The sequence below is a fragment of the Pundamilia nyererei genome, unplaced genomic scaffold, assembly GCF_000239375.1.
Source record: "Pundamilia nyererei isolate P.nyererei 1_Seehausen unplaced genomic scaffold, PunNye1.0 scaffold00004, whole genome shotgun sequence".
NCBI lineage: Eukaryota > Metazoa > Chordata > Actinopteri > Cichliformes > Cichlidae > Pundamilia > Pundamilia nyererei.
In genome coordinates this window covers 1,594,238-1,620,641 of record NW_005187405.1, presented here as the reverse complement: position 1 = coordinate 1,620,641, position 26,404 = coordinate 1,594,238, and the positions used below count along the sequence as shown (strand labels likewise).

At 38.1% G+C, this 26,404-nt stretch overlaps 1 protein-coding gene across 1 annotated transcript in view; it reads left to right on the top strand.

Annotated features, from left to right (window-relative positions):
• Positions 1–26,404, top strand: part of LOC102198559 (calsyntenin-2-like) — a 147,972-nt gene that overhangs the window by 102,613 nt on the left and 18,955 nt on the right. The window contains exons 3-9 of the mRNA XM_005721087.1: positions 250–445; positions 2,551–2,662; positions 2,814–2,910; positions 7,855–8,004; positions 11,140–11,325; positions 11,991–12,248; positions 14,008–14,129. Coding sequence (XP_005721144.1) covers positions 250–445; positions 2,551–2,662; positions 2,814–2,910; positions 7,855–8,004; positions 11,140–11,325; positions 11,991–12,248; positions 14,008–14,129 — 1,121 coding nt within the window. The remainder of the gene's footprint in view (positions 1–249; positions 446–2,550; positions 2,663–2,813; positions 2,911–7,854; positions 8,005–11,139; positions 11,326–11,990; positions 12,249–14,007; positions 14,130–26,404) is intronic.

The following is a 26,404-nucleotide window of genomic DNA, read 5'->3' as shown; positions in this document are numbered from 1 at the left end:
CTGTCCACTGATGAACCACATGCTGCGCAGATGTTGACTCTGTGTTGCCTTTGTCTTCTTCATCTTTGTGTCTATTTTTTAAAAAGAAAGATCAAAAAGAAGGTTTTTATTAGCCACCTAGCTCCTACTCGAAACTATCTAAAAACCAGTGTCTTTGCACTTCAAAAAACAAAAACAAAACAAATACTCACTACTTCTGACTGTGTAATCCTTTTAAATGTAACATTTCCTCATTTCTGTTCCTCTTAGGGGAGATTTGTGCCTTTAAGATCAATGGCGATGATGCTCCATTTGAGGCCGTGGTGTTGAATCGCACATCAGGAGAAGGAGTGCTGAGAGCCAGTAGCCCTGTGGACTGTGAGAGCCAGAAAGAGTACACCTTTATTATCCAGGCCTATGACTGTGGGGCCGGCCCAAGTGGTGCAAACTGGAAGAAATCCCACAAGTAAGTCAAGCTGCGACTGTTCATGTGTCTGCATTCGATTTAGCTTTAATCAATAAAACGTCATTATGTTAAAGATTCTTTTTTATAGTGCGCCAAACATTTCAGGAAGTGTCTTGTTTATTTGTGCTTTTGTGAAATTCTGTATATTTTCTGAAAACTCTCTTATGAAAATGTAGTATTAAAACTGTCACATACGGCGCTGCCTGTTATTATTTATCTCAGTGTGACTCATTTGTGTAGCTGCAACTATAGCTGATTTATAGGGGGTGGACAAAACAACGTCTTACAAATAATAGATGTTATCTTCAAAATATACATGTCAGAGTTGCAAAGGCAGCTGCTCAAGTGAGTCACATTAACTTCTGGGAAGCAAACACAACAAAACAATGCCAGTGTTTAAAAAACAGAAAAACATCTCCAGCAAAGTCGTTGTCATAAATGCAAACTGTGCAAATGTTTTGAGCCACCCCTGATTTCTTTATATTTCTTAGGTGGTAACAATAATAATAATAATAATAATAATAATGATAACAGTGGTGGTAGTAATGGGAAATAAGTGCATATAGGACTAAAAACAGAGTTTGTACAAACTTAATAAGTTTGAAAGTCAGTATTTGGTTAACCATCTTTCGACGCAGCATGAACTCTCTTAGGGAAACCTTCTTGCAATTTCTTAAAATAACTTTTAGTAATAATTCTCCAGGCTTCTTGAAGGACAGTCAAAGCTCTTCCTTGGATGTTGGCTTCCTTTTGTTGTGTTCAGAGTGTCTGGGATCGTTGTCATGTTAAAAAATGAAGCCGTTGACAATCAGATGCTTTCCAGACTGCTTATTGCTTATAGCTCTTTGGGAATGACCTTGCTAGTGCAAAAAATAATATTTTATGCCTGTGTCATTTTTTATAGATTCAACTAAAGAAATTATAAAATCATTTATACAGTTTAAAATTTACATTCCTCTAAAAATGGACCGAAAAAAGGTCTGGACTGATAACTGTAAAAAGAGTAGCCAAAGTATGTCGAGAAACTTTGAAAAACTTAAGTCCACTTTTAAATGTTCCAAGCAAGTCTGGCTCCTTGGAAATGAAATATTTAAAATAAAATGAGGGGTGACTCAGTACTTTGCCACAGTACTGTGTTTATGCAATGTCTGTGGCTTTGCATTCATTTGAATCTTTATTTTGTTCTAAAAGTGTAATATGCAAGTAAAAAGGCTCCTGTAGGTTTAGCTTTGTTTATAAATTCCTTCATAAATTACACTGCGAGTTACAAAAAAGAATAACTGTGATAATGAGATTGAGTCTTTCTTCTCCTAGTTCCTTTCTTCTGTTGTTATTGTCTCTCAGTCCTTTATACTCTAGCAGTCACAGCTGTTGCAGATATGTCTGAAGATATGTCCTCCTAATGCTTTGTCAATATAATGTCTGTCTGTAAACTGTGTAGCGGTGCTATGTGAATTAGATTGACAGACAGGCAGACTGGCATGGACAGCAGCAAATCAAACCCTCTGGTTCTCCAGTCAGAAGCACCAAGCAGCTAAAATAAGACACCGCTTATGGGAGAAGAGCGAGAAATGGAGAGAAATTTATCAGCTCAGGGATCTGTGATGAATTTCTTTAGTGGGAGATGAATGACACAGACTGTACCCTGTGTGTGTCTGTGTGTGTCACATTATCATGGCGTGACATTCTAAATAGGCCTCATTAAGCTAATGTCATTAATTAGCCAGATGTGCTTGCTCAGATACGGTGGGAGTTGCTGGCAGCAAAGGTCACCGGTGAAGAAAACTTCATGATACATCTGCGTTATTGCTTCATTTATATACTTTAGTGCACAAATGTTATCTGAGAGCTGCGTTAACCTTCCAGCTGATGATATTGTGAATTCAGAGTTGAATGTAGGGAGAGGAAAAGCAGGTGCGAGAAAAATTTGAAGCTTGAACAACAACAACCCAGCTTTGCAAAACATTCAGGGGATGAATCTGTGCTTTTTCCTTAGCCTTAGTCTTCCTATTTACCCATTTCAGCTCCACATTAATTACATATTTTACCTAGTGTGTAATCCCTCATACCAGCATCTTCTGTCTTCTACTTTTTCTTACATCCAGAGCTGTAGTTCACATCCAGGTGGATGATGTCAATGAGTTCTCCCCAATCTTTCGGGAGTCTCTGTACAAGGCATCAATAACAGAAGGAAAGATCTATGACAGCATTTTGCAGGTATCAGTTTTCTGTTTTTATCATTGCTTTATTGTTAAAATCAGTATGTCAGATAAATGAATATGGTCTAACAATGCCACAAGAAGCGTACACAGCAACAATGTTATTAGTAGTGTTTGTGTTGGATTAAAGTGTATGTTGGTTGTTAAAGGTGGAAGCCTGGGACCAGGACTGTTCACCACAGTACAGCCAGATCTGCAACTATGAAATTGTGACTGCCGGGACGCCATTTGCCATAGACCGCAATGGTAAGTGTTTTTGTACATGCGTGGCTTATTGTCTGGCTGGAAAGTGATATGATTAGGAGCAATCACATAAAAAATAAAAATAAAAATTGGTCATTATTAACATTTCTTTTAAGTCAAAAACAAAAAATGATAAAAAAAAAATGTTTTGATGATAAAGGATTTAATTAAATGGTAAGAACATAAAGAATTGACCGAATAGGTCCAGGCTGAAGCTTTAGGTACTCACACCTGCTGTTTTCTAGCTGCAGTAAATATCACCAGAAACATCCCAAAGAACATAATAAATCAAGAAAAAGCATTAAACAAGTAGAAAGACTAATATTTCATAAACAGTGATAATCATACCTCACTGTTATATGTGTTTATGACCTGAGTTTTAAACACACAGATTTTTAATTCCCTATCACAATCACTCAACGCTTTTTACAGATATACATCTTTTTTTAAATATTGATCTTGACCTTGCTTTTTTAAACATACCTTTGAAACAGCCTCTGAATACGTCCTGGAAAGAGATTATTTTGTGCTTTGTACATTATCAGTGCAGTGCAGAGATCAACTAAGTCATAAAATATTAAAGCATGCAATTTAATAAACAGTCTTTTGGTTGGTTTATAATAATCTGATCTATTTATAATTCATTTAGCTTTCATTTAGTGTGTGAATGTGTGTGTGAATGGGTGGATGACTGGATATGTAAAGCGCTTTGGGGTCCTTAGGGACTAGTAAAGCGCTATATAAATACAGGCCATTTACCATTTACCATTTCTTCTGTAGCAAATAAACTGAATTGATGTGTTTTGGATGTGTTTCCCCATACCTTCACACAATAGGTAATTGTGAAACTTTCAAGGAACAACAGAGTATGTGTATATATAACTTTTAAAGATATTGTTAATGTTATATAATATTAGTTTTTAAGGCTTTTATGTTGAACATTTGGGAATTGTTTGTGTGAGCCTGTCGACATAATTTAAAGTGAATTACCACACTCAAAAATGTAGTGTGAGCCACTCTTGTGAAATTCTTTCAGATGTTTATGAATGTTTAATTCACTTTTACTATATTCAAAAGCTGTTCCAAACCTTTCCCCAGTGCAATATAAATTTGTGTCATTAGCAAATAAAGCAAATATTAACAATTTCGACATGCTACATATGTCATCTATGTACAGTATAAACAGCATAGGGCCCAGCACAGAACCCTGTGGAACCTCACAAGTAACCGTCACTAAATCATAGTCAGCATTATTTATACATCTATACTGATATCATTCATCTAGGTAACAATATAAACATAAGCTGATTGTCTCATTCCAGTTCTTGCATAAGTATTTTGTGCTCTAAAGCTTTTTGAGGTCACACAGTGTATTTCTTGTTATCCAGTGCGTGTGTTACATCTTCTACTCATTGCATTGCAGTTAAGGAGGAAGACCTATTTGCTTTAAACACAAACTAACAGTCACTTGATAGAATTGTGTATTTCAATGCTTCCAGGTCTGGGAAGTGGAGAAATTGTTCTTTAATTGGATAATGTGTTTTTCTTCACTTTTATATATTGGAATGGCTTTTGTTGTGTTTTCTTGGAAATATACTTGAAACAAATGACTGTAGACACTCTACACAAGTTTGTATTGACAACATCTTCATCTACACCTTCCTTGTCTCTTGACACCACAATCTTATTGGCTAAGCAGTTACGATAGTTTGCTGTTTAACTTCTTTTTAAACTACTTTAACTCTTTTTTTTTTTTTTAAAGACTGTTAAACACTCATTTTATGGTAATAATCAATTTAATTTAGTCTAATAGCACTTGTTAATTTACTTTAGATGTCATATATTTAGAGCACAAAAGCATTTTGCCTGGAGAATAACAAAATATAGTGTATTTTGATATAGTAGTGGCTCTCCACCTTACACCTTACTGTATTTGTAGCACAATCTCTTATTTTGTTGGTAAAAATCATTTTTAATTTTTATCATATGAGAAATTTTTTACATTTCCAATACAGTTACTCTAACTTTAACGGCTGTGAGGTTCTTGTCCCACTTGAACACAAACAGAACGCCCAATGTCTTCAAAAGAAGAAAACTATTCCTCAGCCATACATGTAATACTGTGATCTCAGCCAGCTGAAATTTGCCAAAGACGAACATGAGACAGCCGAGAATACTCCGAAGACTTTAAAATGAATAATGGAACGGGCCATGGAGAACAACTTTGTGTAAAGGCATAATATCGAGGATGATTTTAAAGTAACGCTGTCTGCTCAGCAGATTAATGTTAATGCAACAATAAAATACATCTTGAAAAGGGAAAAACAGACAACTGTGAAATATTCCTTTTTATTGGAATAATACTGTAATCCATGAGGTAGCTTTTTATTGGTTCATAGCTCAAAAGTTACTTGACAGATAACTGCCTTCCTCTTAAATTGTTTTGAGTTTTCCCGTGTTCCTTTGTGGCTTTACGCCAGTCCTACTTGACTGGAGGAGTGTATTTTATTTTTGATTAAGTGCTATTCTGAGCTTATCAGCCTATATAAAATTTCAGCTTTGGGATTTGCACTACTGTCTCTCTGAGCCTGCACATCCACACTGATCTGTGTAATCCAAACAGACACATACACTGCTTTCTTTACTGTATCTCCCTCTCTTAGGTTCATATTTAATATTTTGTCTTATTACTTTTTGAGTTCAACCTCCTGGTCTTTTTCTCTCAGTCTTTTACCGTTGTCTGGCTCATTCAATTTAAAGCCCTTACAGGCACAATATTATTGTTCGGAAGAAACATATTAGTTAGACTTTCTTTATAGAGAAATGCTAATTTTGTGAACTGAGAGAAGTGCAAGACAAGATAAAGCGTAAATGGGCTGCAGCATGTAGTCCTGCTAATGGATGTGGCGTAAACTGTAATCTTAAAATTAGACAGTAAATTTAGAATTAAAAATGATTGAACCCAAAGCACCATTGTTTAGACTGGTATAAATAAATGGGCTTCAAGCCAATGTTACATGGGGTAAGATGTTGCAGCAGCTCTTTAGAAAAGAACATCCTGTTTTGTGATTACAGATACTACTTTTTGTACTCATTCATCCTTCTTTAAATGAGTTCAAAATCATCTGTAAGGAAATATTTTTTTAGGTATTGATAAATAAAATTAGAAAGTTTTACTTCATATTCTTTTTGACTGCTGACACTGACATAATTTACTATAATATTGCTTAGATCTGTGCAGACATACTAGCAATTTAGAATGACCAGTGGATAATTTATTCTCATATATAATACTGAGCATTGCTTTATATTTTACTGGATAAATGGGAAAAGACGCAGGGAGTTTTGCAACATGTGCAAGCATATGTGCAAATACAGAATATAAGACAACAGTTCTAACAAGCTTGAAAGTCAACATTTTGTATGACCACCTTTATTATTTCCTAACATTGTCAAACTGAGGAATGAACCTGTTGCTTTCCCCCCACGTTTTTCCATCTGCTTTAGATTTTTTTTAAGGCCTGCCATGTCTTACTTTCTCCTTCCCTTGTTCAGTGTCCTCAATATTTTTACGGACACACTGCACACCACACTGAGATATGTCTAATCATCTATCTATTTATTTCATGCCTGTCAAACTGTGTTATCAGCCCTTTCAAAGTAATGCAAACCTTAAAGGGATATTCCAGCCTATTGTTACTGTATTTTAAAAAGCATCATAGTACTCAAAATCAGTGCAGGACAAAATATCAAAGGATTAATAATATGACGACTCATTAGATATTGTATTTATATGACATATTTAAATAAAACGATTTTTTTCTCTAAATGTCTTCATTTTTAATCTTTTTAATGTTTAACTAACTTTCTTAACTCTCCTGGCTCCTCTTCATATTAGGTCAAAAAGTAAATTAAAAAATTATGTTTAATTTGCTTATTTGGCTTCTCTTTAAAAAACAAAATATGAAGATTGTTGCTTTAGGTCACATTGATGCAGAGTCATTACACTCATTTTATTTCATTTTGTTAAACAAAACTATTACCAAACTGCTAAACTAAACTAACCGATAAAGTGGTTAAAAAATTATAAATCAGCCACCTGGAGAAAGGTTCTCTGCTAATAAACAGAGATGGGAAATTGTGCTTTACTGTTCACACCAGCAGCAGACCAAACGCTCACTGTTGGAGTTTTTGGTAAAAACTGTCTGATTCTGACCTCCTTGCCTTTCTTCCTCTGACATTTCTCTTTTTTTTCTTTCTTTCTGTTCTCTGAACTGATTTTCTTCTCTGCCAGCAGCTAAGCCTCCAGATGCAGCACAAAAATAGTTTCAGTTGTCTTCTGGGGGTCTGAAAACACAGTCCTTAATGCCAATGTTACAATAATCTCTCCAAATCCAAACCAAGTTTCCCAAATCAGTAAATATGTACGCATCAAGCTGTCACAAGCTGTCAAAAAACCATCATAAAACAGAAACATTCAAAAAGCTTAAGGACAGCATTATGTCAGAAAGGTACATTACCAGCATGAACTTTAACAGAGAACATCAGAGGAAAAATGTGAAATGCTAATAATTATCTTTTACAGTTAGCTGGCAGTGAGTCACCCAAGGCCTCTTATTGAAAACGTACAGGCTCGTGGCATCTCCTCTTCTCAAAGCGTTACCCTGGTGACAGATGAAGATAATCCATCAGTGTGGTTTTACATTTACTGTTTACAGAGAGGTTTTAATATTCAAATGTAATACAAGGTTACTGGACCTTGAGTTTTCAGTAAAAGGCTTCAATAAGTACAAAGAGCAGTTTCTTTAATGCCAAGTCGTTTCCAATTATTGCTCAGTGGGAAGCGCTGCTTGCTTTGTTATTGCCAAATACAACAACACAACAGCTTTTTTTCTCCGCTGGTGAAAAATCCTAATTATATTTCCATTGTGTTTTTGTTTTCCGCAGGTAACATCAGAAACACAGAGCGGCTGAGTTATGACAAACAGCAGAGCTACAAGATTATGGTGACGGCCTTTGACTGCGGTCAGAAGAGGGCGAAGGAGGATGTAGTGGTGCATATTGAAGTAAAGCCTGTCTGCAAACCTGGATGGCAAGGTTAGATGAAGAAATAGTCCCTTAAGTATTTGCATGCTACCTTAATTTACCTGCCAGTAATGGACAAAACTGACTTGCATCTGTATTTGGATAAAATATGCTTACACTTTCCCTAAATGTTAGCAGTGGCATCAAAATTGATGGAGGCAATTCAGCGAATTTTCTGTTTTTTTGGCATATCCTTTCCCTCAGGGGAATTCTCTTATTTTAGAATCAGCATCTCTCGAGGAAATCAGAGACCTGACAAAAAACCTCCGAAGGGGAAGTTGACTAGATTGTGGGTTTTTTCTTCCTTCTTTAACATGGCAGCAGCTTGGCATTCGAGTCAGCCTGTCTCCCCTGCTGCTTCACCTGTCAACACTGACAGCATCTCAGGAGTCAAGTTCACACAGGAATGAAAGAGGAAGACAGAGAAAGATAAGAAGAGAGAGGGGAGATGGGGAAGAGGAAGGAGGAAAACTCGAGGGAGGAAAGGAAGAAACAAAGTTACAGTGAGGGAGAGAGGTGATGGGTATTCTTACAGCTTTAATCTGACCAGTATACAGCTTACTGTGTAGCTGATGGTAGGAAACCTCAAAATGTACCAGGTAGCTGTGGTTCTGTCTGAAAGAATGTGTTTCTTTAGCCCGCGTTGGTTGTGTTGTTTTTATATCTACCACGACCATATCTAACATCTAACCCATCAGGAGCTTAAATTGATCCCCATCATATTCACAAAGGTTTTGCAAAGCTGAAAGATAAAGTAAGCCAAAGCAGCTATTATTTATCCATGAACCAGCCTGCTCTTTGCCAATTTCTAAGTACACAGAAAATCCTGTGGGGGGCTTATTATTTTCTGAACTATTTTTAGGACATTTTAAGCTTGTGTTACTGACAGTGCAGCAATGACAGCAAACAAGAGACACAGAGTTCATGACCATTGTCTTAAATCTGAAGCCAAGGACACAAGTTGTCTTTGTATATCTTGAGAAAAATGTGGTATTTAAATAAAAAATACAAACAAAAAATTGCAGAGGTGGTTTACGAAGTTTTTCAAGCCGTGAAGACTGCAGGTATGAACATCAGGGGGGCATCACAGGGAAGCTGAGTAGCTTCTTTATATCTTGCAAAGATGGCAAAAGAAGCCAGCAGGTCGCTAAGTACTGTAAACATAACTAAATGAAAGTGATCTAGATTAAGAGATTACAGTACAGACGGCTGAAGATCTTTAGTTTGAGTCCCGTATGATTCATTCTGACCAAGGAACTGCTTTGGCTACAGTTTAACAGTTTAAGTTACTTTAGTGTAACGTTTTATGATCCAAAACACATTCACGTTTGGTTTATTACTATAGATAAAATATTGGTGTAAGCAGATCTTTCATAGATTAAAGTCCAAGGTAAGCAAAATCCATTAAAACCAGGAAACTAAAATCATGATGAGAAAGACCAGGCAGAAACCAAAAACACAAAGGGCTAGGAGAAACCAGGAGGAAAAAATTAGAAGACATAAGGGAACAGACACAAGTATAAGACGGGACTATAAATACACTGGGAGATGACTGGCAAATGACAGTTGGAGATAATCATGTAATCAGGGGGAAGACAAGGACGGGAAGGAAAACTGACACAGTTCATGAAAGAAATCTAACCTTCAAAGCAAAACAGGAAGCGACCAAGAGACACAAACTAAACAAGGAGACAAGAATAGTCACTTAAACATGAAGACGGGGAAAAGGAAGCACTGGAGGACAAAGGCATATGACATAGAAATGAATCAGAGGGGGCAACGTATACAGAAAAGACTGAAATAACAAACACAGTGTAGGACCCAAGGCCTGATACAAGTCAAACACTTAAAACTGGAACAGGAGCCAGAAGGCAAATTATACTGCACTAATGTACTCAGCATACAGGTCTTCAAAGCCTAAACTAAGTATAAAAAACCTCAAACACTAGAATAACAGTAAAACTGAAACAGAAACACAAATTCATATATATTTCCTAAGAATGTAAAACCCAAAAACAACACAACACCTTCAGGCGACGACAATCACTTTGACATAAGTTGGCATTAAATAAATCATATTAGTCCAAAGGGATCACATAAAAATACTAAAAAATAGTATGATTTCAAGTGGTTTTGGCTGTGGGGTAATTTATTGAGGGATGTGTAATACTGAGCGCAACATCACACAAGATAAATATAATAGAAACACTAATTATTTCTAAAGGTCATCTCCATGTCATAGGCATTAACACAACAGGACTAAAGAAAAAACTAATTTAAGAATACAGGAGTCGTGTCTATTTTTATACCAAAACATCCAGCATTGCTCAACATGAAACTACTGACAGGGAAAATGTCTCCCGGAGCTGGAGGACTCTTCTTGTTGCTCACAGAGAAAAATAGAGAATTATTTTTAAGCTGCAGATGGTATCAAAGTGTTATCATGTCGAATCGCGCTTGATCTCATGTGCTGCTAACATCCTCATCAAAGTTGCATTATTCTTTGTAATTTGGCTCATAAAAGAGCCCATACTGCACGACCATTAACCCACGTTTAGCTTAATGTAAAACCATTAATCCATAGTAGCTTATGAATAAAACATAATGCAGTGATGCATTCAGGCCAAGTCCTCTGTACACATAACCTTATTTATCATCTGTGTGTAAAGGTCGGCTGTGCCTCTGCAGCTGCTCTTTTGAAGAAGTCTCCCTGGCATTAATACAAGCTTCACCTCACCTCTCACTTCTCTTTGCCTACCTTATCACAGTCTGTTTCTCTCTGTGTGATTTTTCTCAGGAGACTTGATATCATATTGTGTGGGTTTAGCAAGAGCTACCAGGTTTCCACCACCAACACAGAGATTTCTATAAGGAAAAATCAAAGTTATGAATCTCTTTCACCACCATGATTCAGTAAATATAAGTAAACACCTTGTTGGATGACCCTTCCCATCCTGTTTCTAAGATGTGATTTAATATCAAGCTCATTACAACTAATTTCCTTCTTATGTAATATGGGGTGAAAAGATCATTCAGATAACTCCAAAGAGCAACTGAATACCTTCAGGTTCACAGCAAAAGACCACTGATATGACTAAATAAACTCCCTAAGGTTTACAAACTGTTGCAGTGATTTTGTCCTTTCAGGTTGGAACAAACGGGTGGACTATGAGCCTGGGACTGGGAGCAAGCAGCTGTTTCCCAAGATGCACTTGGAAACGTGTGGAGGTCCCTTGTCTGGCGTGAAAGCAATGGTAGAGCTGCAGACAAATCACATTGGAAAGGGCTGCGACCGCGAAACATATTCTGAAAAGTCTCTGCAAAAACTCTGTGGTGAGGAAAAAAGGAGTGTGGGTGGAGGGTAAATTAATCTAAATGGAAGTGAGGAATGTTGATGCCCTGTTGAAATAGGGTGGTGCCATTTTAAATGGACTCTGATAATAATGAGAGACATGGAAAACTTTAATTCGAAGAATGAAAAACTTCTTGACATCTGAACTCTCGATGCATTTTAATAAGCCAAATGCCTGTATGCCATTTTACTATTCCGGAGTGACATTACATCCCATTAATAGCTTGAGGCAAGTTTATACAGTAAATGTGAAAACGCTGTGAAACTGTGCCTTCAAATCTGATAGGTAACTTTATTCATTTGTAATTATTGCCAGAAAGGGGGAACAGGTAATTGGATTACTTTTTTACCGGAGAAAAAATAAGCTTGTAAAGGTTTTGTGCATTAAACATTTTGTGCTTTTTGAACACCCACTCCCAACAAAGAAACAAAACTCAATTAAAAACAGTCCATCGCATCATTTCAACCAAGCACAAAATTAAATTAAATTGAAAGAAAAACACATATAGATGGCAGCTTTACCGAATTGCATTGAAGTTTCTAATTATGCTGTGTCTTTGTTGCAGGATGAATGTTGACTATATAAGTAGACTGCATGCTACATTAGGATAGATGGATTTATTAATCATGGCTTTGTGACTTCCAGGTGCAGCATCAGGCAGCACTGACCTCCTTCCTGCCCCCAGCCCTTCCACAAACTGGACAGCTGCTCTGCTGACGGACAGCGGCAGAGACAGCGACCTTATCTACAGATTTGATGGGCGTCAGGCTGCAAATGTCCCAGATCACGTGGTGCCACAAAACCTGACAGACCAGTTCACCATAGCAACATGGATGAAGCACGGGCCCAGTCCAGGACTCAGAGCCGAGAAGGAAACCTTACTGTGCAGCTCTGACAAGACCGGTGAGGAAATCATTTCACTGTGCTCACTTATAAGATCCAGACTACACAAAACTAAATGGCAAATTAATCTTTTCATTAGATTCAGTTTGCTGACATTTGAAGACCAGTATGTTCCTCCTGCAGCACTACTGGAAACCACTGACCTTTCAGTGACACTTAAACATTTTGTGCTTTGTCCTACATTACAAAACATACCATAAGCATGAGCCCTATCGCAAATCAATAATAAAAAAACCCCAAAAACATTTCAAAACAACCGGGTAATTAAGCTGAGACCAAAGCCCACAGTGGCAAATGCTCTTTAAAACTTTTTCCCCACTGCATCTCTGAACTGAGCTGCCTGCACTGTGTAATTAAACAAGCCATCTGCACATTGCACGCGCTCACAATGGTCTCACAGATGGCTTATTAGCTTACGAAATTAGTAGCCTGATCTTGTAATGCAAAACTGCAGAGCAGTTTATTGTAGACCACCAGCATCTTTTAAACCACTTTTTATTTGTAATCTTTTTGCTTAAGGATGTGAAAAGTACCAACAGTTTCAATGTGCAGCCCAGCTGTGAAATAAAATGCCCATGTTTTGAATCCCATCACTCCTCTGGGTGTGCCAGATGATATGCAGGGCCGGTGATGAGCCATATCACAATCACATTCATTTTCATGCCATTATAGTAATTACTCATGTATGAAGAGTATATAATATGTTCCTAAATGCATGATCGCACTGAAGTCTATCATATTCAATTGATTTTTTTTTAAACAAATGTTCCTATTTTTATATTGAAGAGTTGAAGAGTAATAGAAAAACAGAAAAAAACAGAAAAACACACTATAAATGAAATTAGCTAATTCTGACTTCTGGCAGAAAACTGTATTAGAATTAGAAGCAATCGTCCCTTTTACACGTCTTATGACTTAATCACACTAGAGTAAAAATGGGAATGTAACCTCTTTGCAACAAGGAAAATTGGTGGTTGGCTGGTTTTTACGTTGATTTATTTATTTTTTTACATTGTTTGTAAATAGCTGCCGTGACCAGCTCGGCATGCAACACTCACTGCTTTCACTCACAAGCCAATTGCACAGGTCGCCTTGTGGGAGGGAAGTTGCAGCCAAACAATCGCAGTCTCAGACAGATTGGCAAATGTTTGCAAATAATTTTCATCTAACTTAAAAATTCCATTATGATCTCTGTCTTTGAAGTATGCATTTTAAAGGCAATTGGATTGGAAGTTAAGTCACACAGTCACGGTAATTTGGTCATCCTGCAGTCTACAACCACTTCTTTTCCATAGTGTGACTGGAGCATTAGCACTGCTTTAAAAACTTGTGATAAATATCTTTATTATATGATTATATGCTAAATAAATATTGGTTTTCACACCAGTGAAAGACTAAAGTTGGTTCTTCCATTAAAAACACCAAAATCTATTAAGTTAAGTACCAGCTCCTCAGTGCGGGTTTGTGTCCATAAGGAAAAAAATGCAGATATGCAAGCGGCTCAGACCACACTCACTAAACTGCCTTTGTTTCGTTGACTGATGTGGAAAACCCATTTGATGTGAAAGTAAAACGCTGTACTCTATGCCAATTTCTGAACTGAAGGAAAAAACAAAATTACTGACATGAACATGAGCAACGTCAATTTTCCTTGAAATAAACCTGCTGATTAGAACATTGTGTAATTTAAAACTGCACTATATTCAAATGTGTGCATGTTTTTGTATGACCATGCCTCTTCTTGGTCTTCCCATTGTAGAGATGAACCGCCACCATTATTCTCTGTATGTTCACAACTGCCGCCTGGTGTTTCTGCTCAGAAGAGATTTCACTCAGCTTGACACTTTCAGACCTGCTGAGTTCCACTGGAAACTGGAGCAGGTATGAGTACATATTTGTGTGTGAGTATGTGTCCTATTTAAATCTGCATATAGATTCAGGGTGATTCTGTAGAGCAGATAAAGGGCTTTTATTCATTCTATAGGGAAGGGAGAGGCTTTTCATTTTAATTATGAAGGCCTTTCATGGCTTTTGTCTGCTTGGTGCATGATATAATAGAGTAAAAGACACCACTATCCTACACACGTACTTAGACTCACACAGAAGTACAGACCAAAAGAGGAAAGTCTGTTTAGTTATGGGTAATAGCTCACCCAGCAGCAGATCTCTACTACCTGTCATGCCTCTGGAGAGTTGTTGAACTAATTTGCACTGAAGGTATGTGTTTCAGTCCTGCAGGGAACCTTTAAGAGGTAAAAAGTTGCATCATGCAGTATAGTGTTGCGTCTACAAGAAGAATGCAAATAAGAGAGGTTTTTTTAATCTCACTGAATGTTGCAGGCAGTAACTATTGCATTAAATAAAATGCACTGCAGGGAGGTAAAAAGTTTTAGTCTTCAAAGCGACTTCTGTTTTTAACCCTGTCTGTTTAGAACAATGCAGGCTGTCAAACTGATGTTTAAAGGTCAGGTACATCAGTGACAGGGACACTTAAATGAGAATCATCTGGATAAAAGGAAGCTACTCCCCGCAGCTCTTGAAACAGGCGTTGGTGAGAGTTGCATTCAATTCAGTTTTATTTACAGAGCACCAAATCACAACATCTGCCTCATGGTGCTTTAAACTTTAAGGTAACGGTTAAACAAGATGAGAACCAAACACAGACTGATGGCAAATTTAATGATATGTAACAGCGGTATGTAAACACCTAGAGAGTGAAAAGAGATGAGTAAAAAGAAGTGCTCAGCTTAACACAGCACCTCAGCAGTCTCAGCCTATAGCAGCATAACTAAGTGATGCTTCAGGGTCAGAGAATCTAGCCCTAACTATAAACTTTATCAAAAACGTGTGGTCTTAAAAAGTGTAATCTTAAAAATGGAGCGGCTGTCTACTGGGAGCCTCCCCCCCAAACTGGGAGCTGTTTCCAGGCTGACAGGGCATTGGCAAGAGTTGCATTCAAGGCCTCCCATTCTACTTTTAGAAACTTTAGCAGCCACAAGTTGCCTGGAGTATGAGAGAAAGGACCCTATTAGACTAATATGGTCTTTAAGATTGGATGGAGCCTGATTATTTAAGACCTTGTATGTGATGAGAAGGATTTTAAATTAAATTCTGGATTGAACAGGGAGCCAGTGAAAAGAAGTCAATATGGGTGAAATACATTCTTCTATATCTTTTTGTTTGTATTCTCGCTGCAGTGTTTTGGATTAACTGGAAGCCTTTTTAGGGAACTTTAGAATAGCCTGATAGTAATGAATTGCAATAATTCAGCGTAGAATGAATGCCAGAATTAGATCTTCAGCATCACTTTAGGATATTGCACAGATGAATAAAAACACCCCAACATATTTGTTTAATGTGCATCTTAAAGGACATAGGCTAGCATTTATAATGTAAAAAGTATTGGTCTCAGCACTTAACCTTGTGGAATTCCATGGTTAAGAAGAAGACTAACCATTTACGTAGAAAAAAATGGATCTGCTAAATAGGCACAATTCAAACAAGGGAATTGCAATTCCTTGAACACCAATAGCACGTTTTAGTCTCTATAGTAAAATGTACATTTTTTTTATTTTGATTGAAAATTTAGAGTCAACTCCAATTCCAAAAAACCAATGGCATACTTGGGAATGCAATATTTTTTTTCAAAAACATAATATTGAAACTAAGAAAGTGTTCAATTTTAAGAAAAATAGTTAATTATGAATTTGATGGCTCTAAAAGAATGTCTAAAAAAAGTTGGGACAAGGCTATGCTTAGCACTGTGTAGCATCCCCTCTTCTTGTAACAATAGTTTGTAAACATTAGGGAACTGAGGTGACCAGCAGCAGGACTTTTGGGAGAGTAATGTTGCCCCATTCTTGTCTCGTATGGGATTGTACCTGCTCAACAGTCCTGGCTCTTCTTTGTCATATTTTTATTCACAATGTGCAAAAGGTTTTCAGTCGGTGAAAGATCTGCAGGCGGCCCTGCCCAGACTCAAAGCCATGCTTTTGTAACAGGTGCAGTATGCGGTTTAACATTGTCTTGCTGAAATTTGCAAGACCTTCTCTGAAGGAAAGGCCTCGATAGGCTACTTTAGTGCCTGTATATAACTTTCAGCACTGATTGTGCCTTTCCAAATGCGCAACCTGCCCATTCCATAGGCAGTAATGTACCCCATAAAATCAGAGATGCAGGCTTTTGAAGTGAGCGCTGATGAGAAGCAATTCAATTCCATTCAATTTTATATATATATAGCGCCAAATCACAACAAAAGTCGCCTCAAGGCGCTTTATATTGTAAGATAGGCCCTACAATAATACATACAGAGAAAAACCCAACAATCAAATGACCCCTTATGAGCAAGCACTTTGGCGACAGTGGGAAGGAAAAACTCCCTTTTAACAGGAAGAAACCACCGGCAGAATCAGGCTCAGGGAGGGGCGGGGCCATCTGCTGCGACCAGTTGGGGTGAGAGAAGGAAGACAGGATGGTCCGGCTCCTCCTGATGTGGCGCCCATGTTTTCTATAAAGATTCAAATTTTATTTTAAATGAACGGAGGTGTTTCTTGATCACATACAGCCTCTTTTCATGACAGAGCTTTAACCTGCGTGAAAATGTGACAGCGATTTCTGGAACGCTATTCTGAAATCGTTCCACGATTTGCAGTTTCTTTGGAGATTGGTGAACCTCTGTCCATCTTTACTTCTTAAACAATCATGTGTCTTTTTTTCCACCACTTACTTTTCGACCCTTTTGTTGCCCCAATTTTCTGCGACGTGTTGCTCCCATCAAATTGAAAATGAGCTAATATTTTCATGAAATAGCAAAATGTCTCCATTTAAATATTTGATATGTTTTCTATGTTCTATCATGAATAAAATATGGCTTCATTCAATTTTCAAATTATTTCTGATTTTATTTACATTTTAAACAGCAGCTCAACTTTTTTGGGAGATTGTGTTTGCATTTACATATTGTCTGTTACTGAAACAGCGTGACATTTGCCGAGCTCATGAATATGTGACTCATTTCCCTTCCTTAAAGGCTGTCTTTCCTCTTTAACTCGCGCTTAATCAACTCAGCGAACGATTGTCTGTTTGGCGCCGTTGTTGTTGTTATCACGTTGCTCTTATTTCTTAAGCGTTTGTATTAAAATCAAGGCTTCCACCAAGTTTAGCTGCAAAGTTTGTGTTTTGTGAAAAGGGCAGAAGTTTAATCGCCCAAATATATGTGCAGAAAGAAAGCAGCCAGAAAGTAATGTTGTTAAATCATTCACATGGTTCAATTTTTCATCTGATTATTTTATCAGAAGGGTTGTTTTCGCCCTCTGCCACAATTTTGAGTCAGTTTGAGTCTCTTTATTGTGTCTGCATGGTGTTTGCGTTTTTTTTTTATTATGTTTGGGCTTAAATGTAACCACTGTGTAAAGGAAGTCTCACAGTATAGAAGATCATAAAATCCCTCATGTCTAAATAATTTTGATGATAACCCAGCTCACCACTGTAATAATGAATGCTAGCTGTATATCTAATCTAATTGTTTACTCTTGGGATGGCACATTTATCAGCCATATTTTGAAATTATTAGAAAATGCCTCATAATTATGGAGAGTTCTCAGAAGTTTCCACTCACAAAGCAGATTATAAGAGATTTGTATTTGGTCTTTTTGTCAGTGCAATGGTGCATCTCAACCCTGGCTTATGGTTTATATTTTATCTGTAGGTTTGCACTGAAAAATATATGCAAATTCATTTTCTTGGTTTTTTCCTTCTTCTTTTTTTTCATTGTGAGGGCATATGCGGTAATTCCCTGCATTCATACAAACATCAGTGTATCTTTTGGTTGTCATCTTTGTTAGTGGTGGTGTGTACCTTCCAGGCAGAACAGTTGTTTGTTGCAGGTCACAGGTACAACAAAATGTGTTTTTCTCAGGTGTACCTTCCAGCCAGGTAGCTGTTTGTTCTAGGTCAAAGGTAGATTGAAAAGTGCTTTCCTCAGTCCACTGTTATTTTCTCCTGTGGCCCACAGAGGTGGATGTGACAAAGAGAAGGGCACCCAAGCAGCAGATTGCTAAGTTTTCCAAGCAAACAACCTCAAGACATGGTTCTATTTCTGCTTTGCTTTTTCTCATTCTCTCTGCATCTGTTATCTTTCTCCTATTACCTCTCTCTTGCTCAGTCTTTGCTATTACACGCACGCAGACACACACACACACACATATATAGTTCATAGTTCAGATAGTGGGGATCCCATTTGCTCCTTTAGCTGGATCGTGTGAAAGACCGTGGAGGGAGTATGCTGTACAGTCAAAGAGAATTTGTGATGGTGCTGCTCACCACTACAAATCACTCTCATTTGAGACTCTCATTAAATATAAATGGAAACTGGTCTGAAATACCAGAGGTTAATGAGAGGAGTACGTAAATGAACAGAGCAAAGAAAAAAAAGTGCTCTGTGATTATCGTGAACTGATTATGACTGTGATTTGCTGCAGTTTTTTTGTCATGTTTCTTTATCAAACGCCAGAGCATAAGTTTAAGGAGATAGAAATAGAAATACATTCATGAAACTGATGTGTTATTGTTAAATCTAAGTGCAAAATGGTCATTTTAGAAAGAAATGCTCCTCTTTAAAACTTAAGAACAGATATTAAAATCTGATCTGTGCCCTGAAGCAGTACACAGTATTTTATATGTGAGTACGGCTGATGCCAACCGTCTACAAAAAAACCCTATTTGGATTTTTATCAGATGGCAAACAGGGACCATCATGCCAATTAGTTCTCAGACCAAACCCATCAAAATATTGTGTTTACCAGACAGCCATGTATACACACGCACGCATGCATGCACGCACGCACACAAAGAGAGAGAGAGAGAGAAACAAAGTAACAACAGTAGCCATGCTGCAGCACTGGGGCGTTAAAAGGTTTGAGGGCTACTTCCACTGCCCTTTATTTTGCAGGCATTAGTGAAACCACACTTAGCTTTAAATTTCATGCTCACTTTGATCTTCACTAAAATCTTTTTGACAGAAAGACATTTAGGCTACGTTCACACTGCAGGTCTTAATGCTCAATTCCGATTTTTTGATCAAATCCGATTTTTTTGTCTGCTTGTTCACACTACAAATAAAATGCGACAGCAAACGCGCTCTTGTGTGAACGCTCAAAGCGGCCCGCATGCGCAAAAGAAGACTTCACACACAACGCGCTCTGTTTAGACCCAGAGCAACAGTATTGTTTGACAGATGGCCCTTAATATAAAGTCTTCGGACTTTACGTTTCCCAATTTTTGCTTTAAGTTATTTTGTTATTTACATAATAATGTAGATAACCTAATAATGATCATTATTGCTGTTTTAGAGGAGCGGTGCTTCAAAGGATAGTTGCAGATTTCTGTCAGAATCTGCAGATTATACAGTACAAATAAAATGTTCACGTTTCTTCAACGTTGTCTTCCCAACAGTTTCACTGACATCTACACCGGATGGCCAGGAAGCGTTCGCGATGTCTTCTAGGGCGCGTATAATTGGCGTCTGTCTTGTGTCGGTGACGTAAAAGACGTATTTAATGCGACATGACCGTTCAAACAGCAGTCGCTTTCTAAAACATCGGATATGTATCGGATTCAGCACCACATACGAAAGTGACCCAGATCGGATTTGAAAATATCGGATTTGTGACGTTCACACTGTCATACCATGATCGGATATGGGTCGCATAGGGTCAAAAAAATCGGATTTGGTGCGCTTTCGCCTGCAGTGTGAACGTAGCCATAGACACAAAACTTATGGCTACGACACAAAACTAAAACGTAATCAGTAGCTTTAACTGGACTTCATCCCAGCAGTGACAGAGAAGGCTGTTTCCAGCTAAGGTCACAGAATGTTACTTCCTTCCACAAGTTTATAAAACACAGAAACAATCATAACCGGATTCCTTGGTTGCAAATAACATTCTACTTTTACTGTACTGAACATAACGGCATAGACTAACAACAAGCTGGAAGTATCGCTAAAGCAAATGGAGACAAAGTGGAAAGACACTGTCTGACCTTTCTTCTAATTTCTTTAAGTAGTCTTCTAGAAAAGTTCTCCAGGCTTCTTGAAGGACATTTAAAGCTCTTCTTTGGATGTTTCTGCATTTTGTTCTGTTCTCTGTCAACATGATCCCACACTGCTTCAATAATGTTGAGGTCTGAGGTCTGGGGAGGCCAATCCCTGACTGATAGTGTTGCACTGTGTGTTTTGTTTTTCTATCCAGGTATGCTTGTATTGCATGGTGCTTGGGGTCATTGTCACTGAAAAAGCTGTTCCCAATCAGATGCTTTCTAGATGGTATGCAGTCCCCAAACCATGAGAGAGCCTCCACTGTTTTACAGATGGCTGTAGGACACTCACAGCTGTACCTCTCTCACGGCCTCCTTCAGTACATAATGATGATGATTGGAACCAGAAATGTCAAGACCAGAATTGCTATTGTGTGTTTATACCTTGAGTTAGATTCATAGACCCGTATTAAGTGGGTTAAACTAAAAAAAAAACAAAAAAACATTCCTCTGAAAATGGTCAGGTATAAGGACTCGACTGAAAATGGTTGAAAAAGTGGCTAGTGTACAAAACGGCCTTTAGAAAGCCTGGAGGACTTTTGCTCAGCACTTTAAAAACTGCAAGTATTTCTTGCTCCAGCAAAATATAAAGAAATGAAGAATGGCTCAGGACTTTTGCACAGTACTGTGGATAGGAAAAGTAATAGAGTAGCAGTAATGTTGTATTAAGAGTTTTCTGGAAGTGCACAGAGTGTTAGACAGGATCATGAGTTTGAAGCTGGAAACCGAAGGGCTGATGTTGAAGGTTGTGAACACCAGAAGTAGTCGTCAATTAGAAGAGAGAGGAATTCTGGAGTAATTTGGATGAAGTGGTAAAGAGCATTCCCAGTATAGGGAAACAGCAGTGATTGAAGTGGACTTCAATGAAGATGTGGGTGAGGGGAACAGGCAGATGGTCCGCTTTGGTGACTACTAAAGTCAGAAGAAGAAGGTTTGACTGAGTGACCAGTGACCACCAGGATGATGGTGGCTTCTCAAACGTAAATCATAATTCCACTAATCTTCCTATTAGTTATCCTTCACAAGCCAAAGGGACTATCACTGTTTAGTGATCAATGAAGTTCATCTCCTAGATTCAGATGTCATGTAAGCAGAGGACATTAAATAATGAGGTATGCTTCATTTCTTTTATATAAACTGGTTCAGCAAACCAGAGATTGTCCTTGTCGGCTCACAGCATGGAGTACAAAGTACTACTAAAGATAGATTGTACCAAATGATAATGCATTGCACTTGTAGGCTGAATCACACTGAAACCAAATAATGAAATTAAGTCTGTACTCTCAGCATTAGCTCTACTTCCAAATGCCTTTCTTTCGCACTACTGAAAGAAATTTTAACATTCACTGCTGAATGTTACACAGTGTATTATATATTAATAGTGCATATTAATACTTATTATTTAGTATCTCAGAGTGCCTATAGTGCTTAAAACAGACTAAACTAAGAACAGGAACTGCCAGAGCGCCTTGAGGTGAATAATGAGTACAAGAGTAGTGGAGGCTGTTGGAAAAAGGACTGTGGTAAGAAGAGGAAGAAGAAGAAGGGGTGACTGTGGAGTGTCACAGCTGCTTCGTACTGTCCTTGTTCCTCCAGCACTTAGAAAGGACACCCAATGGCTTCCGCAGCAACTCCATTTAGCTCTATTGATTTTGCAATTCTGAGCCTAAGAGAGGAGGGGTAGAGTGTGATGAAAGCAAGCTGGCAAAGAGCGAGGGAGAGAGAAGCTTCCATTTTCCATGTCGATCGAATACTCTGAAGGAATGTCACATTGGACAGAAACCGTTATGCACGCATCTACAGGCACTGACTTATTTATGAGTTTATGTGAACACAACCATCCACACAAACACACACACACACGCCAGGATGCCTGCTTTTCCTTTCAACTTCTCAGTGTTGGTAATGGACTAAAGGATGAATCACTACCCTTTCTGAACATTATTCACTCTCCAGAGTTTGGAGAGCCTATCAGTACAATCCAGCTGTCGTTCTTACCAAGTCCTATACAAATCAAGAAACACTCTCTTTAAATTTCCTGCAAGCCAAGAGTGTGATCTTTAATGTGCACCTACACCTTTCTATATTTCACCAAAGTCAAGAGCGTGTCCATTAAAATCAAATGCTTTATAGGGAGAGCACAAAATATAGTGTATTACAGAAGGGTTAGAGGGGAATCAAGTACCCAGTATTTTTCTCAGCATAGTTGTGAGATTTTGAAAGGATTAAAAGATTTCTTTTTCTTTTTCACATCAATTCAAAATAACAGTAAATATGACAGGGCATGGTGAGAGTGCCCATGTTGTGAATCACAAAACCAGCTCTCCGATTTCACCAATTACTCCTCTCACAACTTCTGCAGAACCCCTGCTATTTATTGTTTATGTCTGAGATCAATAATGAGGACTGAATGCTGGAGTTAGAGCAGAATTGCTCATCTACAGTTATCTGCCTTATCTGCCTGTTTCCACCATGCCTATCGTGCCATGGCTTGTTCTCTGCCCTGTGTGGATTAAAAGGCCCCGTTTGTTTCCCGAGAGATTAATTGGATGATGTGGGTGGTTGTGGTGTGGCGTGCATTGCCTCCCCTTCTGTTTGTAATAGATAGTGCCTATGCAGAGTGTGAGAATTTTTCATCTCACGCACAAGAGACTAATAAATGTTTCAATTTTACGTCTAATTATGCATATCCACGTGTTATTTTCCTATGTGAAGTCTCGGGGCGTTGCAGCTGGAGTGAGTTTTGTTTGCTAGAGCAGATTTTTAAAGCAAAAGCATCTGGAGTGAGAAGACAAGACAGAAAGGCAACCACGCTTTGTGATAGATGAGGGCACTTAGTTAAAAAAAAATCAGACTTCATAATTTCTTTCAGTTCATGTCATGTTTTCTCTTTTATTTACCATGGATCACTTTCATTTTGCAATTTAATCTACTGCAAGGACTCATATGCAGCATGTTTTTGAATAGACAAACACAAGTTGGCACTGAAATGTACATTTGTTCCTTTCTGAGAGTGCAAAACAGAAAAAGACAGTAAGCAACTGAGGAAATGTTAAGAACTGCCTCGAGCAAAAACACTCAGTGTTTATTTCATTTCTAGCCTCTATTTTTCAAATGCCTTCATTTGAGAGCTCAGCTGGACTTTGTCTGCTTTAGGTGCCCCCTTTATCTCTCTAAATGTAAATTTCTTTGCGCTCTGTGTGTGCTCGGGCCGGAGGGTGAGGGATAGCAGGAGTATATATGTGTGTGTGTGTGAGAGAAAAAGGCTTCTTAATGCTCTTTATTGAGCACTTTGCATACATGGTGAGTGCTCTACATAATGTACTAACAGCTTGTTTCTTCCATCGTTCTATTTACCACTTCCAGTCACTCCACACGTCTCTCCAACTATTGCTTGTCTGTTCTCTTCTCCTTCTCCAATTCCTGCCTTCAGTTCATAAAAAAAAGTCTGTTCACATCAGCGATGAGGTGGAATTTAAATTATTTACAGGTATCATATTGCTTCATTCATCAAGTAAGAGCTCCTGGAGATATAGGGGAAAGATAAAGACAGGCAGATTTCAAACATTATGCTGAAAGACGGTATTTTAAAGCAGACCTTTCACTTTAAGCATCTGGCATGTTTTTGCATTGATCTAGAGCCTCATATCTTTCTTTCTTTGGATTGTTTTAGTTGTAGCACTAACACAAATCAGATCTTTATTAGATATCAGATCTTTTTCTTTTTTAAAATAGTTTGGCAGAACTTTTCAAAGTAGAAACTGATGGTTTAGAAGTTTTAGATAAGCACACTTTGCTTTATAACTTGTGGAAAACTTGGCAACTCTGTATTCTTTTAATTGGACAGTTTTTTTTCAGTGAGTGTTCTGCATAGAAGTTTGCTAGATTTGCCCTTTCACAGAAAACTGCATGTTTTTTTTATGCGCATGCCGTTGCGCATGTTAGCAAAGCTCGTTTCCTTTCTTCCTTTCTTTTGCTTTGTGCCATTTATTTATTTATTTCACTATCCTTGTCATTCCCACGGTGACACATAATACGCTGGCATCAAAAGTGCGGTGCTGCATCTGTGTCAGAAAAGAGATGATCAGAGGAGAGGGGTGCGAAAAGGAACAAAAGAGATGAAAAGGGAAAGAGAAGGGAACTGGAAGTTATGACGGATGGATGAGGTGGAGGTGGGGAAAACAGGGGAGGGGAAAATAGTTCAGACAAAAGGGCATAGAACGGGCCGGATGAGAAGTAGAGAAAAGGAGGGCTCTGGGGAAAAACTAGACTTCCTAAAATTATCTGGTGAATGTTTGAAGAGAACGACAATAACACAACTTCCAGCATCCATGGTTATTTTACCCAGTACTACAGTTATCATGTCCATCACACAAGCTAAAGTACTAATAAATCTGATCAGACAAAAGGTTAGTTTTCACTTGAAACAGATGAAAACGCCATCATATATATTTTATAAGATTGTAAGGAAGTCCCCACATCCGAAACCTCTCCAGTATATCGAAATAAACTTGGCCTTGTTAAAGGGCTCCTCAGCAGCCAGCACAATGTCCTCATTATTCTGTCGATGTCAGCAGATCTAAAAAGCACTAATGCTGTCTGTGAAACTTTGCTTTGGTGTCCTCCTCAGAAAAGGTTCACACAACCTATAACCTCTGTTTGGCCCAAAAATAAAAGATTCGAGGTCGCCGCTTTCCTCGTTAGCAGCTGGTCTAACGCAGAGCTGGCAGCATCGAATTGTTTTGCCAGGGATCTTCTGGGTGAAAAACCTCAATTGAGTCCGTGTTGAATTGAGACTGTGCAATATTTTCTAGGTCCAAGTGGCTCTTAAGATCTTCCTTCTTCTCTGCTGGTGTGTAGGATGTAATAGCCTCTCGTAAATACACCGTGGCAGATCTCCACAAGATAGACTGGCTTATCTCCAGCTTTTTATCCTCAGCAATAAAACACTGCCGCTGCTGCTGCATGGTAATATTCTCTACAAAGGAAATCAGGCTGAGTAAGGTAAGGCTTAGTCACCACGGTCTCCAAGATGAACCTTTGTCAGAAGAGACCTACTCCAGACTGTGATAGAGAAATGATTAGAAAGAGGATACTGTCTGTACAGTCCTTGAATCTATGCAAAACAATTAAGGACATAATCGTAGGCAGCACACGTATTTTTCTGTCTAATTGATAGAGCGCTCTAAGTGGGGGGGTTTTAATCCGATTATTTAAAAAAGCTGAAGCGTTGAATGCTGGGAAATGACAGTCACATTGTAACAAAGCCTTTTATTTTTGCACACAATGTGCTGGTCTTTCTGATGAAATTAAACAATAAAACAATTGTTTACCAAAACGTCCTTCCTGTTAGACTGATTCATAGCAGGTATTGGTTTGGAGTAGCAGAAAAAAAGAGAAACTAATTTTGTTAATGATGGCTTTATGCCATCAAGGTTCCCAGTAAGCCTTGACAGTGAGCCAGTATTTAAAAAACCCTTAGCTAACTCAGTTAAATGGAAGACATTGACCTTGTGTTTTTCCGGTAGTGGCATGCCCAAATGTTCTCTATGTTTGAAAAATGTAAAACAAGCTAACTGAGCAAGCACAAGAAGTCCTGACAGAAATAGTGAAAGCACCTGTGTGAGTGTGTCAATAATGTAAATATGGTTTGAGGTTAAAATATTCAAAGTGTGTCATACCTAAAAGCCACAATCAGCACTTTTACTTGCACATTCCCTCTGCAAATACATGAATTCAAAAGGGTTTCATGGAGGAAAACGACAAAAAAATGATGTTCTGTGGAGGTTGTTAAAGTGATTTTTGAATCATTGGACTGTTTGTCTGTCCGCTGTGTCTTCTGTATGTCCTGTTTCTTATGTTTCTTTCATTCAGGGTGAAAAATATAACCTAAGTTTTTATTTTTATTGGTAGTAGGAAAGGAAAAATTTGCAAAAATAACAACTGCCAGGTAACCGACCTGAAAAATATTTTCCAAAAATGCCCCAATTTAGCCTGGTAGGAAATCCCAAAAGTTAAGAAAACTGTAAATGCATTTTGAACTTCTATGTTAGTGCAGACGT